General features: G+C 40.5%; 1 protein-coding gene across 2 annotated transcripts in view; it reads right to left on the bottom strand.

The window, feature by feature from the left end:
* Positions 1-3,539: 3,539 nt before the first annotated feature.
* The window catches only part of LOC141110493 (sialic acid-binding Ig-like lectin 12), a 35,484-nt gene continuing 20,655 nt past the window's right edge, over positions 3,540-18,368 (bottom strand). The window contains exons 8-10 of one of the 2 annotated variants that reach the window (XM_073601864.1): positions 14,478-14,597; positions 6,553-6,608; positions 3,540-4,283 (exon numbers count right to left, since the gene is read on the bottom strand). In XM_073601864.1, coding sequence (XP_073457965.1) covers positions 4,233-4,283; positions 6,553-6,608; positions 14,478-14,597 — 227 coding nt within the window. In that variant the 3' untranslated portion in view covers positions 3,540-4,232. Of the gene's footprint in view, positions 4,284-6,546; positions 6,609-14,477; positions 14,598-18,368 lie in introns of those variants that run through there. The other variant, XM_073601865.1, reaches the window with a different exon arrangement.

Below are 18,368 nucleotides of genomic sequence, written 5' to 3'. Positions count from 1 at the left end.
ACCAGGCCATTTTTTGTGATCTGGCACTGCGTCACTTTAACTGACAATTGCGCGGTCGTGCGACGTTGTACCCAAACAAAATTTATGACCTTTTTTCCCACAAATAGAGCTTTCTTTTGGTGGTCTTTGATCACCTCTGCATTTTTTTGTTTGCGCTAAAAACAAAAAAAGACTGACAGTTTTGAAAAAAAAAAAACAATATTTTTTACTTTTTGCTATAATAAATATCCAAAAAAAAATAAAAATTCTTCTTCAGTTTAGGCCGATATGTATTCTTCTACATATTTTTGATAAAAAAAAAAAAAAATCGCAATAAGCGTATATTGGTTTGCGCAAAAGTTATAGCTTCTGCAAAATAGGGGATAGATTTATGGCATTTTTATGATTAACTTTTTTTAAAACTAGTAATGATGGTGATCAGTGATTTTTAGAGGGACTGCGACATTGCGGCGGACAGATTGGACACTTTTGATGAGTTTTTGGGACCAGTGACATTTATAGAGCGATCGGTGCTAACAATAGCCACTGATTACTGTATAAATGTCACTGGCAGGGAAGGGGTTAACAATAGGGGGCTTTTAAGGGGTTAAGTGTTCCCTAGGGAGGTGTTTCTAACTGTGGGGGGAGTGTAGTGACTGGAGGAGAAGAGAGATCGCTGTTACAAATCACTAGGAACAGCAGATCTGTCTCTCCTCCCCTGACAGAATGGGGATCTGTCTGTTTACATTGACAGATCCCCGTTCTTTCTCTCTCAGGAGTGATAGCGGGTGGCCAGTGGACATCACGGCTGCTGGCCACACGAATCGGCTCCGCCGTGGCGCCTCAAGCACGCGTGCCCCTAGACCTCTTATGCCCCGTACACACGGTCGGATTTTCCGACGGAAAATGTGTGATAGGACCTTGTTGTCGGAAATTCTGACCGTGTAGGCTCCATCACACATTTTCCATCAGATTTTCCGACACACAAAGTTTGAGAGCAGGCTATAAAATTTTCCGACAACAAAATCCATTGTCGGAATTTCCGATCGTGTGAACACAAATCCGACGCACAAAGTGCCACGCATGCTCAGAATAAATAAAGAGATGAAAGCTATTGGCTACTGCCCCGTTTAGAGTCCCGACATACGTGTTTTACATCACCGCGTTCAGAACGATCGGATTTTCCGACAACTTTGTGTGACCGTGTGTATGCAAGACAAGTTTGAGCCAACATCCGTCAGACAAAATCCTAGGATTTTGTTGTCGGAATGTCCGATCAATGTCCGACCGTGTGTACGGGGCATTAGAGCGGCCAACGTCCATTGGCGGCGATTCGACCGGGAGAGCCAACCTGCCGCAGTACAACTGCGGTAGATGGTTTTAAAGTGGTAAAGTGATTTGACTGACAGCAGCTGAAGTCATTATTGCCGCGCTGCTGTCTCAGCCAATGAGGGAGGGAGTCCCGGGCAGCCAAGACACTCCTGCAACATTGCTGGAACTAAATGGGTTCAGGTAAGTATTGGGGTGGCTGAGGGTGGCCGCTGCACACAAAAGGTTTTTTATCTTAATGCAAAGAATGGTAAAAAAACCTTCTGCCTTTACAACCACTTTAAAGTTTGACAATAAAACCTGGAAGCTGATTGGTTTCTATGCAGAACTGCACCAGATTTTGCATTCTCCAGTTTTAGTAAGTAACCCCCTAAGGCATGTTTATATTGTTGTCTGTGACCCCATTGTCACCAAAATTATTAAAGCCTGTAAAGGTTCCACAAAGAAAGATAAGATTTATGATTTCTTGGCCATTTTTCAGAGAATATGAATGATAACACAAATTTTTTTTTTCACTCATGGTTAGTGTTTGGCTGAAGCCATTTATTATCAATTAAATGTGTTTACTCTTTTTAAATCAGAATCACAACAGAAACTACCCAAATGACCGTGATCAAAAGTTTACATACCCTGGTGATTTTGGCCTGTTAACATGCACACAAGTTGACACAAAGGGGTTTGAATGGCTATTAAAAGGTATCCATCCTCACCTGTGATCTGTTTGCTTGTAATTAGTGTGTGTGTATAAAAGCTCAGTGAGTTTCTGAACTCCTGACAGACCCTTGCATCTTTCATTCAGTTCTGTACTGACATTTCTGGATTCTGAGTCATGGGGAAAGCAAAAGAATTGTCAAAGGATTTGCAGGAAAGGGTAGTTAAACTGTATAAAACAGGAAAGGGATATAAAAATATATCCAAGCAATTGAGAACGCCAATCAGCAGTGGTCAAACTCTAATCAAGAAGTGGAAAATTAGGGTTTTTTTTTTTTTTTTAAACCAAACCACGGTCAGGTAGACCAACTAGTATTTCAGCTACAACTGCCAGGAAAATTGTTTGGGATGCAAAAAAAACCCCACAAATAACTTCAGGGGAAATACAGGACTCTCTGAAGATGTACAATAAGGAGGCACTTGAAGAAAGATGGGCTGCATGGTCGAGTCGCCAGAAGAAAGCCATTACTACGCAAATGCCACAAAGTATCCCACTTACAATACGCCAAACACCACAGAGACAAGCCTCAAACCTTCTGGCACAAAGTCATTTGGAGTGATGAGACCAAAATTGAGCTTTTTGGCCAAAACCATAAACGCTACATTTGGAGAGGAGTCAACAAGGCCTATGATGAAAAGTACGGAGGTGGATCGCCTATGTTTTGGGGATGTGCGAGCTACAAAAAGGCACAGGAAATTTGGTCAAGATTGTTGGAAAAATGAATGCAGTATGTTATTAAAAATTACTGGAGGAACATTTGCATTCATCAGCCAGGAAGCTGCACATGGGACGTACTTAGACATTCCAACATGACAATGATCCAAAACACAAGGCCAAGTCGTCCTGTCATTGGCTACAGCAGAATAAAGTGAAGGTTCTGGAGTGGCCATCTCAGTCTCCTGACCTCAATATCATTGAGCCACTCTGGGGAGATCTCAAAACGTGCCGTTCATGCAAGACAGCCCAAGAATTTACAGGAACTGGAGGCTTTTTGCCAAGAGAAATGGGCAGCTTTACCATCTTAGAAGATAAAGAGCCTCATCCACAAATACCACAAAAGACTTCAAGCTGTCATTGATGTTAAAGAGGGCAATACACAATAATAAGAACTGGGGTATGTAAACTTTTTATCAGGGTCATTTGGGTAGTTTCTGTTGTCATTATGATGTAAAAAGAGTAAACATAGTTGATTGATAATAAATGGCTTCAGCCACATTAACTATGTGACATTGCACTCAAAATATGAATCATATTTTATTATACAAAATCACTGCTATGTTTTATTATGTGACATTACTATATATATATATATATATATATATATATATATATATATATATATATATATATATATATATATATATATATATATATATATATATATATATAAATATATATATATATATATATATATATATATATATACACACACACAGTATTTATTTACAAGAGTAACATTATTTCTCTTAAAATATAAACTTTATTTTAACACAGTAATATCATTGCTCTCCAAAACATCAATTATATTTTACCAGATCAAAGTCATTGTGTTCTAAGTATATACCACAATTTTTCAAAAGTTACATAATACAGGACAGATTTCCAGATTATATACACAGTACAATATGTTATCTGTGTTGGGATATCTCTGCTCTCCCAATGTGAAGAATATGTTATAGGAAAGATCTCACTGCTACCGATACACTGCAGTGCATTCTTTATTCTCTGCATAGAGGTTATAATTTTGTTACATTATGTTACAGTGACATCACTACTCTCCGAGCTTGTTATATATTACATATAAAATATAACAAATAAGAATATCAACTTACTTTACTCTACTTTACTTTAGTGTGATTGATGTGGTTGCTTTCTTCCTTTTTTGTGCATTCACACCAAAGTACGACCTCTACAGACAGAAGTTATTTACAATGTAATTTTGCAATTTTTACAGGAAGCACAATATAGAGGGTGTCACGATACTCACATTACTTATTTTTTTGTGCATTCTTTATTTGTACAGAATGTCACAGTAGAAAAAATATACAGGATATAAGAATGAGCCATATATAAGACATGCATATAAATACAAATTGCTGATAAAACATGAATAAGTCAGAGCTTTATCACTGTAATATAATGTCCTCATACAATATGGCTATGATACAGTATATGTATGCTGTGTAAAGGGGAAGGTGTTTCTAAGTATTCTTCATAATCGCATTGACATATTCGTATAAATGGTGTCTGGTCCTTCATCAACCTTTGAAGAAGAAAAAAAAAAATGTGTTAACTAAATACATATATATTTAGCATTTATAGGCAATGTGATGTTTAGCATTGCAACAATATACATCCAGTAGAAGAACAAAGTTACAACCCAAATAAAGTTGATTTTTTCTTTTAAATAATAGCCATTATCCAACTTTTATAACTTTCTAACTAATGATGAACCTAATCCTAAATTGCCTTATATGTTAAAGTGGGAAGTGGAAGGTGATTTGCAGCTCACCCCTGAGAACGAGAACACTTCCATTGATAAACTTAGAAAGTGTTCCAAGTCTGTTACGATTAGAGAAACAGCCATTAAACTATTCACTAGATGGTATTTGACCCCAACCAAGCTTCACACAATCTATCCTGTTGTCTCCCCAAATTGCTTCCGAGGTTGTCCAATCCCAGGTAAATTTATACACATATTCTGGTCTTCCAGTAAGGTAGAGCCCTTATGGCGGAGAGTTGATGAGTTAGCTTCTAAGTTAGTTGGTAGCTTACTTAAACTGACTATGACTAACTGTTTCGTTTTTCCTCCTATACATGAGGCCTCTCGGACTTCAGAAAGGCTGATACATACAGCCTGTGTAGCTACTCAATAGGCTATCAACTTCCAATGGAAATCTACAGAGGTCCCATCTATAATCATTAAAAATAGATTGGATTTGATTCTACTTACAGAATGCATATATCATACGCTACATCACACAATGGCCTTTTTCTGAAATGGAATGGGATTACTGGCACGACTGTAAAGACCTATTTCTATAAACCCTGGGATTGTTTTTTTTTAAAGTTATCTGTCATTGGAATCTTCTTTCTCAGAAATCTTTTTAGCAGTCTGATAAAGTTTAGAATTTTACTGTCAATTTTCAACTGTTGTATGGGCATGACTTCTTTTGAATTATAATTTAAATATTGTTATATGTGTAATTCCCTACCTTTCATTGATAGTCACATCAATTGCCTCATTACTGTGTTGTACATGTACACTATTTTCTATGTATAACCTTTCTTCATATGCATCTTTGATGCTTCTCTATGTATGATGGTAACTTTCCAATAAAAAGTTTGTAAACAAATAAATAGAAGCCATGCAGTGGTAAAGAGAACAATATGCAGCTTTCCTAGACATTTCCCCCACTATAGACATCCACTATTGGTTGTCTTCATGGTTGGCTGATGTCCATTGTCCAGCATCATTCATACCTCTTCTTTTGAGCCCAGAGTGTCAGGACTCTGCCCCATGAAGGCTCATCATCAGGTCACCTTGGGTTCATAGGGGAATTCTGCTGAGTATGAGTGTCATATCATTACAATATACATCATCAGGACCCAGTGGGGTAATGGAGCACAAGCAGGGTGAATAAGAGAAAGTGGACCTTGGATACCATATGACCAGAACAAGGACAGCAGTAAAAAAAAAAGATATGTACAGTACTATGTATAAATTATAGGTATATAGGTTGAGGTGGTGGTGGTGGGGGGTTCCAAGAGGGTGGTGACTGAATTTGGGCTTACAAAAAGGATATTAAATGGCAGCAGGGCAAATGAATGGACCAGTAATAATAAAAAAATATACAGCTTACATTTTACAAAGTGTTAAATCTTAAAAAAAAATGAAAAAGGGTGGGATACAGAATGTCATCACCTTAGGTGGCTAGGCCAGTGTGATGTCTAAATTTCTTGTACCCATCCTATTTGGCTATGGCTATTTAGATTTAAGCAGAAGCCAAATCAGTAATCACACACACAAGCTCGCTCAAGTTATACAGCGGTTGCCTCCAGAAGCCCTGATGAAGGGCAAGTATTGAGCCTGAAATATGTTGGTTTTTCTTCTAACCTTCAGTCATGTGCAATAAAAATGTAACTGACTCACATTATATCTGTGGTGCTCCTGCCCGCTTCACATTTTTCTGATAATCTCTCCAATCAGGAGAAAGAAAATCAGAAAAAGGTATTTTTAGTAAAAATGGGAAAGGTTTAGAAAATCTGTTAAGATTATTATGCTATCCATTCCTAACGGTCCTGGCGATAACTGCTCCCTACATTTCTTGTAATGATGTCACAGGGATAGAAAGTGAAGGCAATTGGGTTACAAAAATTTAAATCTGACATGCAATTGAATGATTCCTCCTTCTAGCCAAAAAAAAAAAAACAACCAAACTTTACAATGTCCTGTAAATGCACACAGAATCATACAGAAATCATACAGAATTATACACAATCATACAGAAATTGTAAAAGCCAATTCACACCTTACATACAGTTTCCATCTTTTTCTTTTCCCGTTTGGGTTCTGAATTTACATGATCTACATAATAAAACAAACATTAATCACAACACACATCATTGCTTTCAAGATTAACTCCTTATAAACGTACTAAAGGCTTTAAATAAATATTCTAAGGCCCCTTTCACACGGACGGATAGAATGGTGCTTTTAGCTGTGGATTTTCTAGTTTTCTACCGCAGCTAAAAGCACACAATGCTTTCCAATGGCCCCGTTCACACACTGCGTTTAGCTGCAATTTCGTTACATGCGATTCCGTGCGGATAGAAAAAATAGAATTGACTGCATCCAGGAGCAATTTAGCGCAGCTATCTGCACATAACTGCAGGTAAATCGCAGTGTAACTATTTTTCCTTCGGATAGCAGTGGCAACAAGGAAAGAAAAGCAACAGGAAGCACATCAGAAATGGCAAGAATGTTCCAAACGCAGCTAAACGCAGCTGCATGTAAACGCACGTAAACACACGTAAACGCAGGTAATCTCACTGTGCAAATGCAGCTGATCGCAGTGTCTGGAGTCTTGAATTTCACAGAACATATTATATGCTTTTAACTGCGGCAGAACAGCCGTCCATGTGAAAGGCGCCTAAAAGTAGGAGTTCATTCAGATGGGCACTGACACCCATCCTTTGTGCTGAGCCGCTGTTTTCTGCATCTGCATTTGCCTTATGCCCCGTACACACGAGCGGATTTTCCCTCGGACAAAACTTGGATGGTTTTTCCGACGGAATTCTGCTCAAGCTTGCCTTGCATACACACGGTCACACAAAAGTTCTCTGAACTTTAGACCGTCAAGAACGCGGTGACGTACAACACTACGATGAGCCGAGAAAATGAAGTACAATGCTTCCGAGCATGCGTCAAATTGTTTCCGAGCATGCGCAGGAATTTTGCGCGTCGGAATTTGTACAGACGATCAGAATTTCCAATCGGAACTTTTTCCGACTGAAAAATAGAGAACATGCTCTCAGTCTTTTGCTGCGGGAATTCCGCCAGCAAAAGTCAGATGGAGCATACACACGGTCGCATTTTCCGACCAAAAGCTCCTCTCATCGTTCTTTTGCTGGCCGAATTTCCGATCGTGTGTACGCGGCATTAGAGCTGTGTGAAGGCAACCTATAGAAGTGACAAAGTATTAAAAGATGAATCGCGCTCCTCACTTACAGAGCTCAAACCAAAATGAACACATGTGAATTCCACTAAAAGTGCAAATAATCAAATAATGCATATATTATTAAATTCATAAAAATATCAATCCAAATGCAAACTTAAATAAAGTGGTTGGTGCAAAGTGATCGTCCCAAATTAAAGTGTAAATCACATAACATAACATTAATTCATATAAAGTTCATCATGTTCTTCCAAAATAGTTCATGCTTGTGATTTTTCATACAGGTAATAGCAGTGATGAAAAAAATATAAGTAGCGTCCCGGTGATAGAAACACACTCCAAATCCGTGTTGACAAATGAGTTCACATCACACTTACCAGAAAGATTTGACCCCTTTTGTCAAAGGTGGTCAACAAGTTTGAGGTAACTGTATCTCCAGTTAGGAACTGTAATTAATCCTCCCTCGATGGTCTGAGTAGATTAATCCATCAGAAATGATTCTCCTATATCCTTGTCAGGATTGGCATGCCAGTAGACAAGATAACTCCTCTGGATGGACTTCTGTGCACAGGCTAAAGTAGATTCTCTTTCATGCTCGCAAGAATTGGGCTTTGGCTAATAGATATGTGCATGCGCACACGGGCCGTCGCACATTCTCATGTGCGCCGGTGCCTGCGTGAACCTGTGACAGATGCTGGCGCCAAAAAGGTTATTTAAACTTAGCCAGTGCTCAGGATCAGTACTGCTTTGTCTTCAGCCTCGCGTGTAACCTGTGATCCTGTGAACCTGTACCATGCTTTTAGTTGCTGACCCGGCTTGTCCTCACCATTCTCTGAACTCCACCTGCATCAACCTCGGCTTGTCTTCTGACGTCCGCTTCTTTCTGCTCCTTTGGCTCCTGCTTCACTGATCAGTTCCAGACCCGGCTTGTTCCCTGACTATGCTCCTTTCTGTGCCCTGTACCTGATCCATCCTGTCTGTGTATGACTCAGCCTGCCTGACCTCGCTACTCTGCCTGCTGTCGCCAGTACCAGCTGCCCGCCTGCTTGCTAAAGCCATCTGACAACTTCACTTGCCCAGCGAGGACATCTGCCCTGCTTCTAGCAAGTCTTACAGGCACCCGTGCCACTCTGCACTCCTGCGCTTCCTGTCGACACTATCAGGGCCCCCGAGTCAGAGGTGTAAAAGAGGCCTTCCTCTTCAGGCTCTGCTACCAGGTACGAGATAATCCTTAATGACGCATGGGCAAGAGGGGAGACATAAATAATTCCCTCATAGTGTAGTGCTTTAATCACTTCAGCCCTGGAAGGATTTACCCCCCTTCCTGACCAGAGCACTTTTGGCGATTCGGCACTGCATCAATTTAACTGACAATTGCGCGGTCGTGCAACATTGCACCCAAACAAAATTGACGTCCTTTTTTCCCACAAATAGAGCTTTCTTTTGGTGGTATTTGATCATTTTTGCTCTATAAACAAAAATGAGCGACAATTTTGAAAAAAAAAGCAATATTTTTTACTTTTTGCTATAATAAATATCCCCCCAAAAGATAAAAATATAAAAAAAATTATTTCTTTCTCAGTTTAGGGCGATTTGTATTCTTCTACATATTTTTGGTAAAAAAAAAAAAAATCGCAATAAGCAAGTATTTCCGTCACTTTGCACAGTTAGCATGTCTAACAAATAACGAGACTGTGATCGCACCCAGTAAACAAAGCAGTCAGAACCGGTTATAACTGCATGCGTGGTGACCTTGAACAAGTTTGAACCTGCATGACAAGCATTAACACTCTATGAAGTTCAGTTGATTGTGAGTCGCCATTTCGTTTGGTTGTGTTTTCTGTAGTGTGCCGAAAAAATGCTAAGTTTAAAAGTTAAACAACTTGTCAATTTGAAATGTTTTTTTTCTGCCTTCGCCTTGGTCACATCACAAGAAACTATCTTCTGTGTTCCTGTTTTTGTTTTTTTTTTTAACAATCAGGAGTGCTTTATTGAAAAAATTAGTTACAATACAGTAAAGTATACAATTGTCACCAGTAACAGTCAATGTATATTGCATGCTTCTAAACGTATCTTTCCTCACTTTAATATTCACCTTCCTTCATCTTGTTTAAGGAAGAAAAGTAATTTAATGCAATGAGAGAGTACCACATATATCAATAATACCAGTATAGGTAGTATGGTTAAGAGAGGGGGGAGGGGGGAGACAGAAGGGGGTGGGAAGATGAGGGGAGGGAGGCAGCAGAGGGGAGGTGGCAAGGAAGACTCGTTCAATCCCTGTATTCCTCACACACCAGTCAACAGAGCAATTGACATGCAGAACCCTATATCTTCCACATTAAGTAGTCCAGGGCAACCAGACCTTATCAAACTTCCAGGGGCAACCCCGGCTAATATATGTCAATTTATACAAAGGCAGAGCAGCATTAATTTGATTTTCCCAAGAAGTGAGAGTGGGAGGGCTGGGGGATGACCACCTACAGAGGATTTCTTTTTTTTGCATAAAAAAGAAGAAACAAGATTAGAAGTTTACTGTGGTGTGGTCTTTGCTCATCTTCATGTATTCCTAATAGTGCCAACTCAGGAGTCCTGGGAACAGACAATTCCAGTCGGACATTCAATTGTTCAAATACTCCCGACCAAAAGGTCGATAGTGCGGGGCAGTCCCAGAACATGTGTAGATAGGTGCCCTTCTGCATCTGGGGCAGTGTGGGTCCCTATCAGGGTATATCCTGGACAGCCTTACCGGGGTAAAGTAGACTATGTAAGAATTTTATTTGACTCAACTTATCCCCTGCCAAGACTACCAGCTTGGGACCCCGCTCAAAACAATCCTGCCAATCGTCTTTTTCTAGATTCAGGATATCTAACTTCCACACATCCCACAACCTATCCATTTTGGGAGAGTTCTTGGGTAGTAGGGTACTATATAGAGCAGAGAGAGGCTTCTCCAAGTCACTACAGGACAACAGGTCCTCCACCGGGTCCAATTGAAGGAGCGGGGGTACAGGGAACTGTGCCCTGGCCGCGTGAAGTAACTGGGCATACCGGAAAAACATCCAACCCGGGAGCTTATGTCCTGGCCATCTGGTCAAATGACATTAGTGAGCCAGTGGGCATAATGTCTCTCAATGTTTTTATGCCAAATCTTGCCCACACTTGAGGATCCGGAATTGTCCTGAAGTGAGGTAGATTAGGGTTTCCCCAGAGAGGCTGGACAGGTGACCATCTCTCCCTTAGGGAAAACCTACGTCGAGCTGCAGTCCAAACTTGAACCGTTGCCCTTGTTGGGGCAGGTAACTCAGCATAGACCTTTATCCCTCTGTACACTAAATTTTGATATTGTCTGCATTGACCCCAACCGAGCCTCCTCCACGCGGCTGCATTAGATTCCCTCAAACCACCAGTAGGCTGTCACTAGCATGACAGCCCTATAATAGACCCGCAGATTTGGGAGCGCCAGTCCTCCCATCTGTGTAGGTAGATATAGCGTGGATTTAGATAAAAGGATTTAATGCAGCTATCCACCTCCCGGAAAAATGTCGCTGGAATGCAAATTGGACTGTTCTGGAAAAGATAGTTAAACTTGGGCAGTAACATCATCTTTAAGATGTTTACACGACCCAATAGTTTAGTAGGAGTCCAGACCAAAACTGACATCTCTCCCAGAGGAGACAGAGCAAGGGGAATATGTTGAGGAGCGGTACGTGGTCACGTGATCTCCCCCTACGTCCGGTTTCTCTGGTTGCTACACACGTCGGGTGGAACGCACGCCGACCATCGAGGTGGTGCGACAGGATTTTTATCCTAAATCCATACCCAGACAGGCGAGCAGCCCCAGTGCTGGGTAGGCACCTTCCAATGTAAGCAGCCATTTGGCTTTTTATTTGTTTTCTACAATTTTATTAAACGGTTTTACACTATGGAAGATCTTATTGTCTTTCACATATCCCATGTCTGAATACCGGGGCCAGAAGGGTTCTTTGCCTAATACCATCCAGCATCCAGCCGTCCTATGTGAGCAGGCACAATCCTGCACAAGCGCTAATGACTCTCTTTTTAATTAAAGGAGTCATTGGTATCTGGTAAACAGATATCTATCTACCACTGCAAGGTGCACTTTTTCTCTTGGTGAAGGAATTTCTACTTGTGTACATTGAGGAATCAATATATCCTGGAAGATTCTCTTGTTTCACTGTTTATTGAGTTAGTCTATTACTGGGACTTTACTATTATCACGTTTGTTTGTGTGATACAATTTTTATTTTTACATTTTATTTATATATTTTTTTCACTATTCATGTGTTTTGTGAGATATTTTTTTTTTTCTATTTTAGATATTTAGTTCTATTAACATTTTTTTTGTTGGGTTTTCTTCATTGTCAACTCATGGCAAACAGTGTCATGCAGCAAACGTGGTAGATTGTAGAAAAGATAATCCAGGTGCAAGACCCAAGGTACCACATATATGACCATGCTCAGTGATATCACACATCTTTAATCTACTGTAGCTGCAGACAGTACCAGTCAAGTCTGACCTCCGGGACATTGCAACAGGCTGTAGTCTATAAGGGGTACCTCCTTGTCCAGGAGTAAATCACCCAGGCAGCCAGGGGAGACAGGCACAGGCGAATCTTTGAATGACAATGAGGTGGTCACCTAGCGGGGGGGCGGCAGAGCCTCCAGCCAGGCGGCAGCATCCCGGGGGGAGGTGAAGAACCTCACCATCTCGCCTTCTTGAACCCTCAGCCCAGCAAGGAATAGAATGCTATATTTAATATTCAGTGCCCGCAATGACATCTTAACTTGGTCAAAAGACCTGCGGAACTTTTGAGTCTCAATGGAATTGTCAGGGAAAAATAGTAGATTTGCATTCTGAAACTTCAACTCACCAGCCCTGCATTCCGCCATGGAGGGCCTCATACCGATCTCTGAAATTGAGCCTCCGGAAGATTAGGGTGTGGGGGGTTTGAGCCTGGTGGCCTGGGAGCAGGGGGGATCCGGTGAGCACGCTCCACAGTGAAAAATGGGGTACAAAGACCGTTGGGTTCTTTCCCTCTGCCCCCTCCGGCATGCCCACGATCCGGAGGTTGTTCCTCCGATTTCTGTTTTCCGCGTCGTCCACCTTGTACTCCAGGGCCTGGACCTTAGTCTGTAATGTGTGGATTGAGGCGGTGTGGTCCGTGATAGTATCCTCCGTCTGTCCCACGCGCTGCTCCACCCCCCGTTACCCTCGAGCGGAGCTTATCCAGGTCTTGTCGGATTAAGACCACATCAAGCTGCACTGCCTCGATCTTGTTTGTCAGCGCAGCCTGACAGGAGGCAATTGCAGCCATCACCTCTGGGAATCCAAGCTGTGGCAACTCTGCCGAATCCTCTGCCTCCGTCTGTGACACCATGTTTGAGAGCGGCCAGGGAGAGTCCACCACGTAGATTTCCGCATGCAGGTTTGTATCCTCCGGGACCTGCGGGAAACAAAGTTTTTTCGCCCTCCGCCGTGTCTTGTATGGCATCTGGATCAGTTTGGTTGTTTGCCAAGTGAAAAAACTGCCAGGAGTCAGGATAAATACACAACGGCTAGCAGAGCTCTGAATCTCACGTCCTCCTAGGTTGCCATCTTGGACACGCCCCTGCGTTCCTGTTTAAAGACTGGCTTTGCTGACGTCCCTTGTGGCTACAGATCCTGCTTGCTGTTCCACTACTTTGATCCCTGACTTCTGACTTGGCTGACTATCCGTTCCGGTTACTGAACTTTGGCTATGTTTTGACTACGCTTGTTCTTTTTACTGTTATTATTAAACAATAATGTGATTTAACTGTACTTCTGTCTCGGTCTGATTTCATGGTTTCTGACACATATTCACCCAATTTAGCACCATGCAACTTTTACATTTTCCCAAAAGTTAAATCAGTGCTAAAGGGGACACGTATTGAGTCATTTGATGCTGTAAAGAAGAAAACAGCGGATATGTTGAAACAGCTGACAGAAATTGATTTTCTCCATGCCTTCGACCAGTGGAAAACAAGACTTCAGCACTGTATTAGTGCAAAAGGTGAATATATTGAAGGGGACAAGCAATAAATTTGTAATACATATAAATAAAGGTGAGTTATTTAATCAGTCTCATTATTTAATAGACACACATTGTATACTAAATCTAAATTAACGACTTGGTGTTTATGGCAGATGTTTTATTTAAGAGAAACTTGCAAAACATGGTCTTTATGGGGTACTTGAGGAGGGAGGGTTGGAACCGCTGCTTTAGAGGATCAGCTAAGGGTTTAATATTAATGTAAAAAAGCAATGCATCAACATGTCTTAATACTTTTAAGTATTCTTCTTTAAAGTTGAATTTGGGTAGAATTAAAAGTGGTGCTCCCTTGCATTGCAAAGGTTGAATGAATGTTTTTTGCCATCTTTATCCTTCGCTCCCACAGGTGTCCTCCAAGAAATATGACCGGTCCACTGAAGCTGCTTTTTGGTGCTCCATCAGTCACAGGGGCTTCAATATCATTATGTACATAGCAGGGCCAACAATCCTTCATTGTATTTGAAAACACTGAGAACCTGCTCACAACTTGGAGCGTCAAAGAGAAGAGGAGAACACTGTCTGTCGGAGGGTGAAGAGAAAGTAAAGTAAAATCTCTATTTATGTTACCAATAGAGAAAAAAAGAATTTAACCCTTTTCTGCAGTAGTATGAATCTTCAAAACAAAGTTTCTTATTCACAGGAAAATGCATTGTGTACAATAAATATTGAACTTCTTTTTTTTTTTACCAGACTGTCTTTTCTTCCTGTATCTTACAAAACCAAAGATTCCCAGGCCAATCAAAAGAAGGATGACGACAATGGTGGCAGTTAACCAAGCAGTCATATTGGAGTTTGAAGGTTTGGAATCTGGAAAACAGAAATGCGGGTCACTTGAGCATTTGTAAGACATTTCTAATAGAAGTGAGGAATGAATCCACTCCTGTCCACAATCTACAGTATGTATGTTCTTTAGTAGCAGAATTTGGGGTGGGGATTTGTTTATAACTGTCCTTCCTTTGGAAGCCACCTGAGGACAGTTTGTGTGGTTGGTGGCACTAAATCCAAGCTCTAGTCCTTACTGACCATCAAGAACCGATCAGGGTTGTTCCTGATCATGTGATTATAATGCAGGCTATAAGATAAGCTGGACAGCAAACAGCTGGAGCTGGAGAGAGTCCAGAGAAGGGCAACTCAATTAATAAGGTGACTGGAGGACCTCAATTATGAGGAAAGACTACAAGTGTTAAATTTATTCTCCCTGGAGAAGAGACGCTTGAGAGGAGATATGATTGAGATATACAAATATCTCAACGATGATCCCAGCTTAGGTATAAAAGTTTTCAAAAGTTCTCAAACAAAAGATCACTTATCAGGCGCTTAGGAAAATTATAAATGAGGTAAAACAGCAGCTACTATAATGAAAAAAAAAAATTCTGAAACAAGGGAAGCATTTAAAACTACGATTTGGAATAATTTCAATCAAAAGGTAATCTTTCAAAACTTCAGCAGCGCTAAAGATTTTAGATAGAAGCTCAAGAATCTGTATATTCAGCGAAAAACTGGAGAAGCCATAGTGCTTTGCAAATAAAAGCTCATAAGTGATTCATCTGTTGTTTAAAACCTTCAACAATCGGTACATCTAGTGCTCGAGATCCCTCTAGGAATTGCACTCACCAGAAAGAAGATCAATCAAAAGCCTTGTGGTGTATGTGAAGTGGCTGCGATCGCTGCCAAACGAACATCAATCCAATCCACAGTGTTCGATCAGCAGATATGGAGGCCAGCACTCTTGTCCTCTAATTCACCCAGATCCAGTCAGCTGAAAGCTATCCTTAGTACTCGGGCAAATAAGGAGAGAGGAAGCCTCAGTGTAAAACTGTAGAGCTTTTAATATCCGAAAAAAAAACATCCCTCCCTTAATACATTGAACTTACAAACAAATAAAAAATAGGGCATCCAATAAATGGTAGTGTGGTACATTCCGTTATGAGAATCTCACCATCTGTTGGAGAGCTGTAATCGTCCATGGTGGTTACCGGGGAGAGGCCAAAACGAATGACCTGTAGGCAAGCCGTGTGGTACACCTAGACGCGTTTCGTGAATACGTCTTTATCAATAGGCGTAACCCACACGGCAACGCTTCCTAATATATATCCTCTTAAAATTAAGTGTTAACCCCTTCACTCATGAGTATTCGATCCTCCAATGTTCCCATCACAGAACGATCCAGCTCTCATTCAGTGAGCCTATTAATACATGCTAACAAAGTATAGCGGGGGAAACAAGGACTGCATTTCTTATTTTTATGCATTATGTATGGAAGAGCTGGACCGGACATATAGTGATAATAAAGACTGCATGTTCCGATCAAAAACACCCTTGCTCTTCAGTGTGATGTTAAACAGGATAAGCTGTCACATAAACAAATCTTCTACATCTTGATACAATTAAAACAAATTACTTTGTCAGGCAGAATAATAAATGATAAAGTCCAAAACATTGCTCCAACATTGTGACAACATTGTTATGGTCACCCCACGCAACCTGGTCACCCCACAGAATTACGATCAGTGAATACTAATTAACGGGTTCCAGTCTATTTGAGTGTTTGGAAAGGCCTCATAATTTGTAATGTATAATGGAATGTTTGCTTCCCACTAGCTCTTGATCTATCATCTTTAGATACTAAGAAACGAGTGTGAATGATAACGATCCTGAGTGACACTGGGATTAATCAATTGGCTGTGGTTCACAGGCCATTTGAACATCACTCCACTATTGCAGCAAAGTCTTGAGCGAGTTTATATATATATACTATGTCTTTCCTGTCTATTTGGGGGTTAAAGGCTACTGATGAGATTGGTATATTTTTTCACAAGTCATGAATGAAAATGACAGCGCTCTGGAGTGCCAATAATTAGGTACAACATGCTATGCATGTGTATGCATTAGTCGCCATTCAGCAGATATAGGAACACTGCAGTGTTTAAATTTGATCTCTTACCTGTTTACCAACTTAGTAAGCATGTGTATCCTGGTATGAATATCCATTGTTCCACTTAATCAGGCTAGTGAACAAATTCATTTTTATTGAACTGAAGAGATTCTGGAGCACGTTCTCATGCATTTACCATTCTCTGGTTCGGCGGCTCCCGTTCTGAGATGTCATTCCCAGCTAACAATATGTGAATGAAGATGTCAGCGTTAGTGAGCGCTAATACCATAGGTGGATTTTTGTATGAAGGAATTTGCTGTCACTCATAGTGGATGTGAACATGTGTGCATATAACATGTGTGCATATAACGTATGCATATAACTGGGATTTTATTACGGCTTACAGAATGTTCAGTCATGACTGTGTTTGGACGAACATAGTATAGATTGAAAGCGGACAATCTCAGTTTTAATTTTATTTTTATTTGCATTTTTACCTTATCTTTGGTTAGCTTCAAATATTTTTTTAACTAGATCTAGGTGTCAGTATGTTTCAGCATTACAATTCAGCTATGTATTACATTATTACACTAGCCAATTTGATTTCATAAATCATTGCTGCCAATGGTTACTGTGTATTTGCAAACTAAAGTCACAATGTTGAAGTAATGTTTTGGACTTTATCGTTTATTATTCTGCCTGACAAAGTAATTTGTTTTAATTGTATCAAGATGTAGAAGATTTGTTTATGTGACAGCTTATCCTGTTTAACATTACGCTGAAGAGCAAGGGTGTTTTTGATCGGAACATGCAGTCTTTATTATCACTATATGTCCGGTCCAGCTCTTCCATACATAATGCATAAACATAAGAAAGGCAGTCCTTGTTTCCCCCGCTATACTTTGTTATGTATTAATAGGCTCACTGAATGAGAGCTGGATCGTTCTGTGATGGGAACATTGGAGGATCGAATACTCAACAGTGAAGGGGTTAACACTTAATTTTAAGAGGATATATATTAGCAAGCGTTGCCGTGTGGGTTACGCCTATTGATGAAGACGGATTCACGAAACGCGTCTAGATGTACCACACAGCTTGCCTACAGGTCATCCGTTTTGGGCTCTCCCCGTGAAACCACCACGGTCGATTACAGCTCTCCGACAGATGGTGAGATTCTCATAACGGAATGTACCACGCTACCATTTATTGGATGCCCTATTTTTTTATTTGTTTGTAAGTTCAATGTATTAAGGGAGGGGTGTTTTTTTGGATATTAAAAGCTTTACAGTTTTACACTATGAGGCTTCCTCTCTCCTTATTTGCCCGAGTACTAAGGATAGCTTTCAGCTGACTGGATCTGGGTGAATTAGAGGACAAGAGTGCTGGCCACCATAACTGCTGATCGGTCACTGTGGATTGGATTGATGTTCATTTGGCAGCGATCGCAGCCACTTCACATACACCACAAGGCTTTTGATTGATCTTTCTGGTGAGTGCAATTCCTAGAGGGATCTCAAGCACTAGATGTATTGATTGTTGAAGGTTTTAAACAACAGATGAATCACTTATGAACTTTTATTTGTAAAGCACTATGGCTTCTCCAGTTTTTAGCTGAATATACAGATTCTTGAGCTTCTATCTAAAATCTTTAGCGCTGATGAAGTTTTGAAAGATTACCTTCCGATTGAAATTATTCCAAATTG

Source organism: Aquarana catesbeiana, linkage group LG10 (assembly GCF_042186555.1).
Source record: "Aquarana catesbeiana isolate 2022-GZ linkage group LG10, ASM4218655v1, whole genome shotgun sequence".
NCBI classification, from domain to species: Eukaryota; Metazoa; Chordata; class Amphibia; order Anura; family Ranidae; genus Aquarana; species Aquarana catesbeiana.
This window is presented reverse-complemented; position numbering and strand designations above follow the sequence as displayed.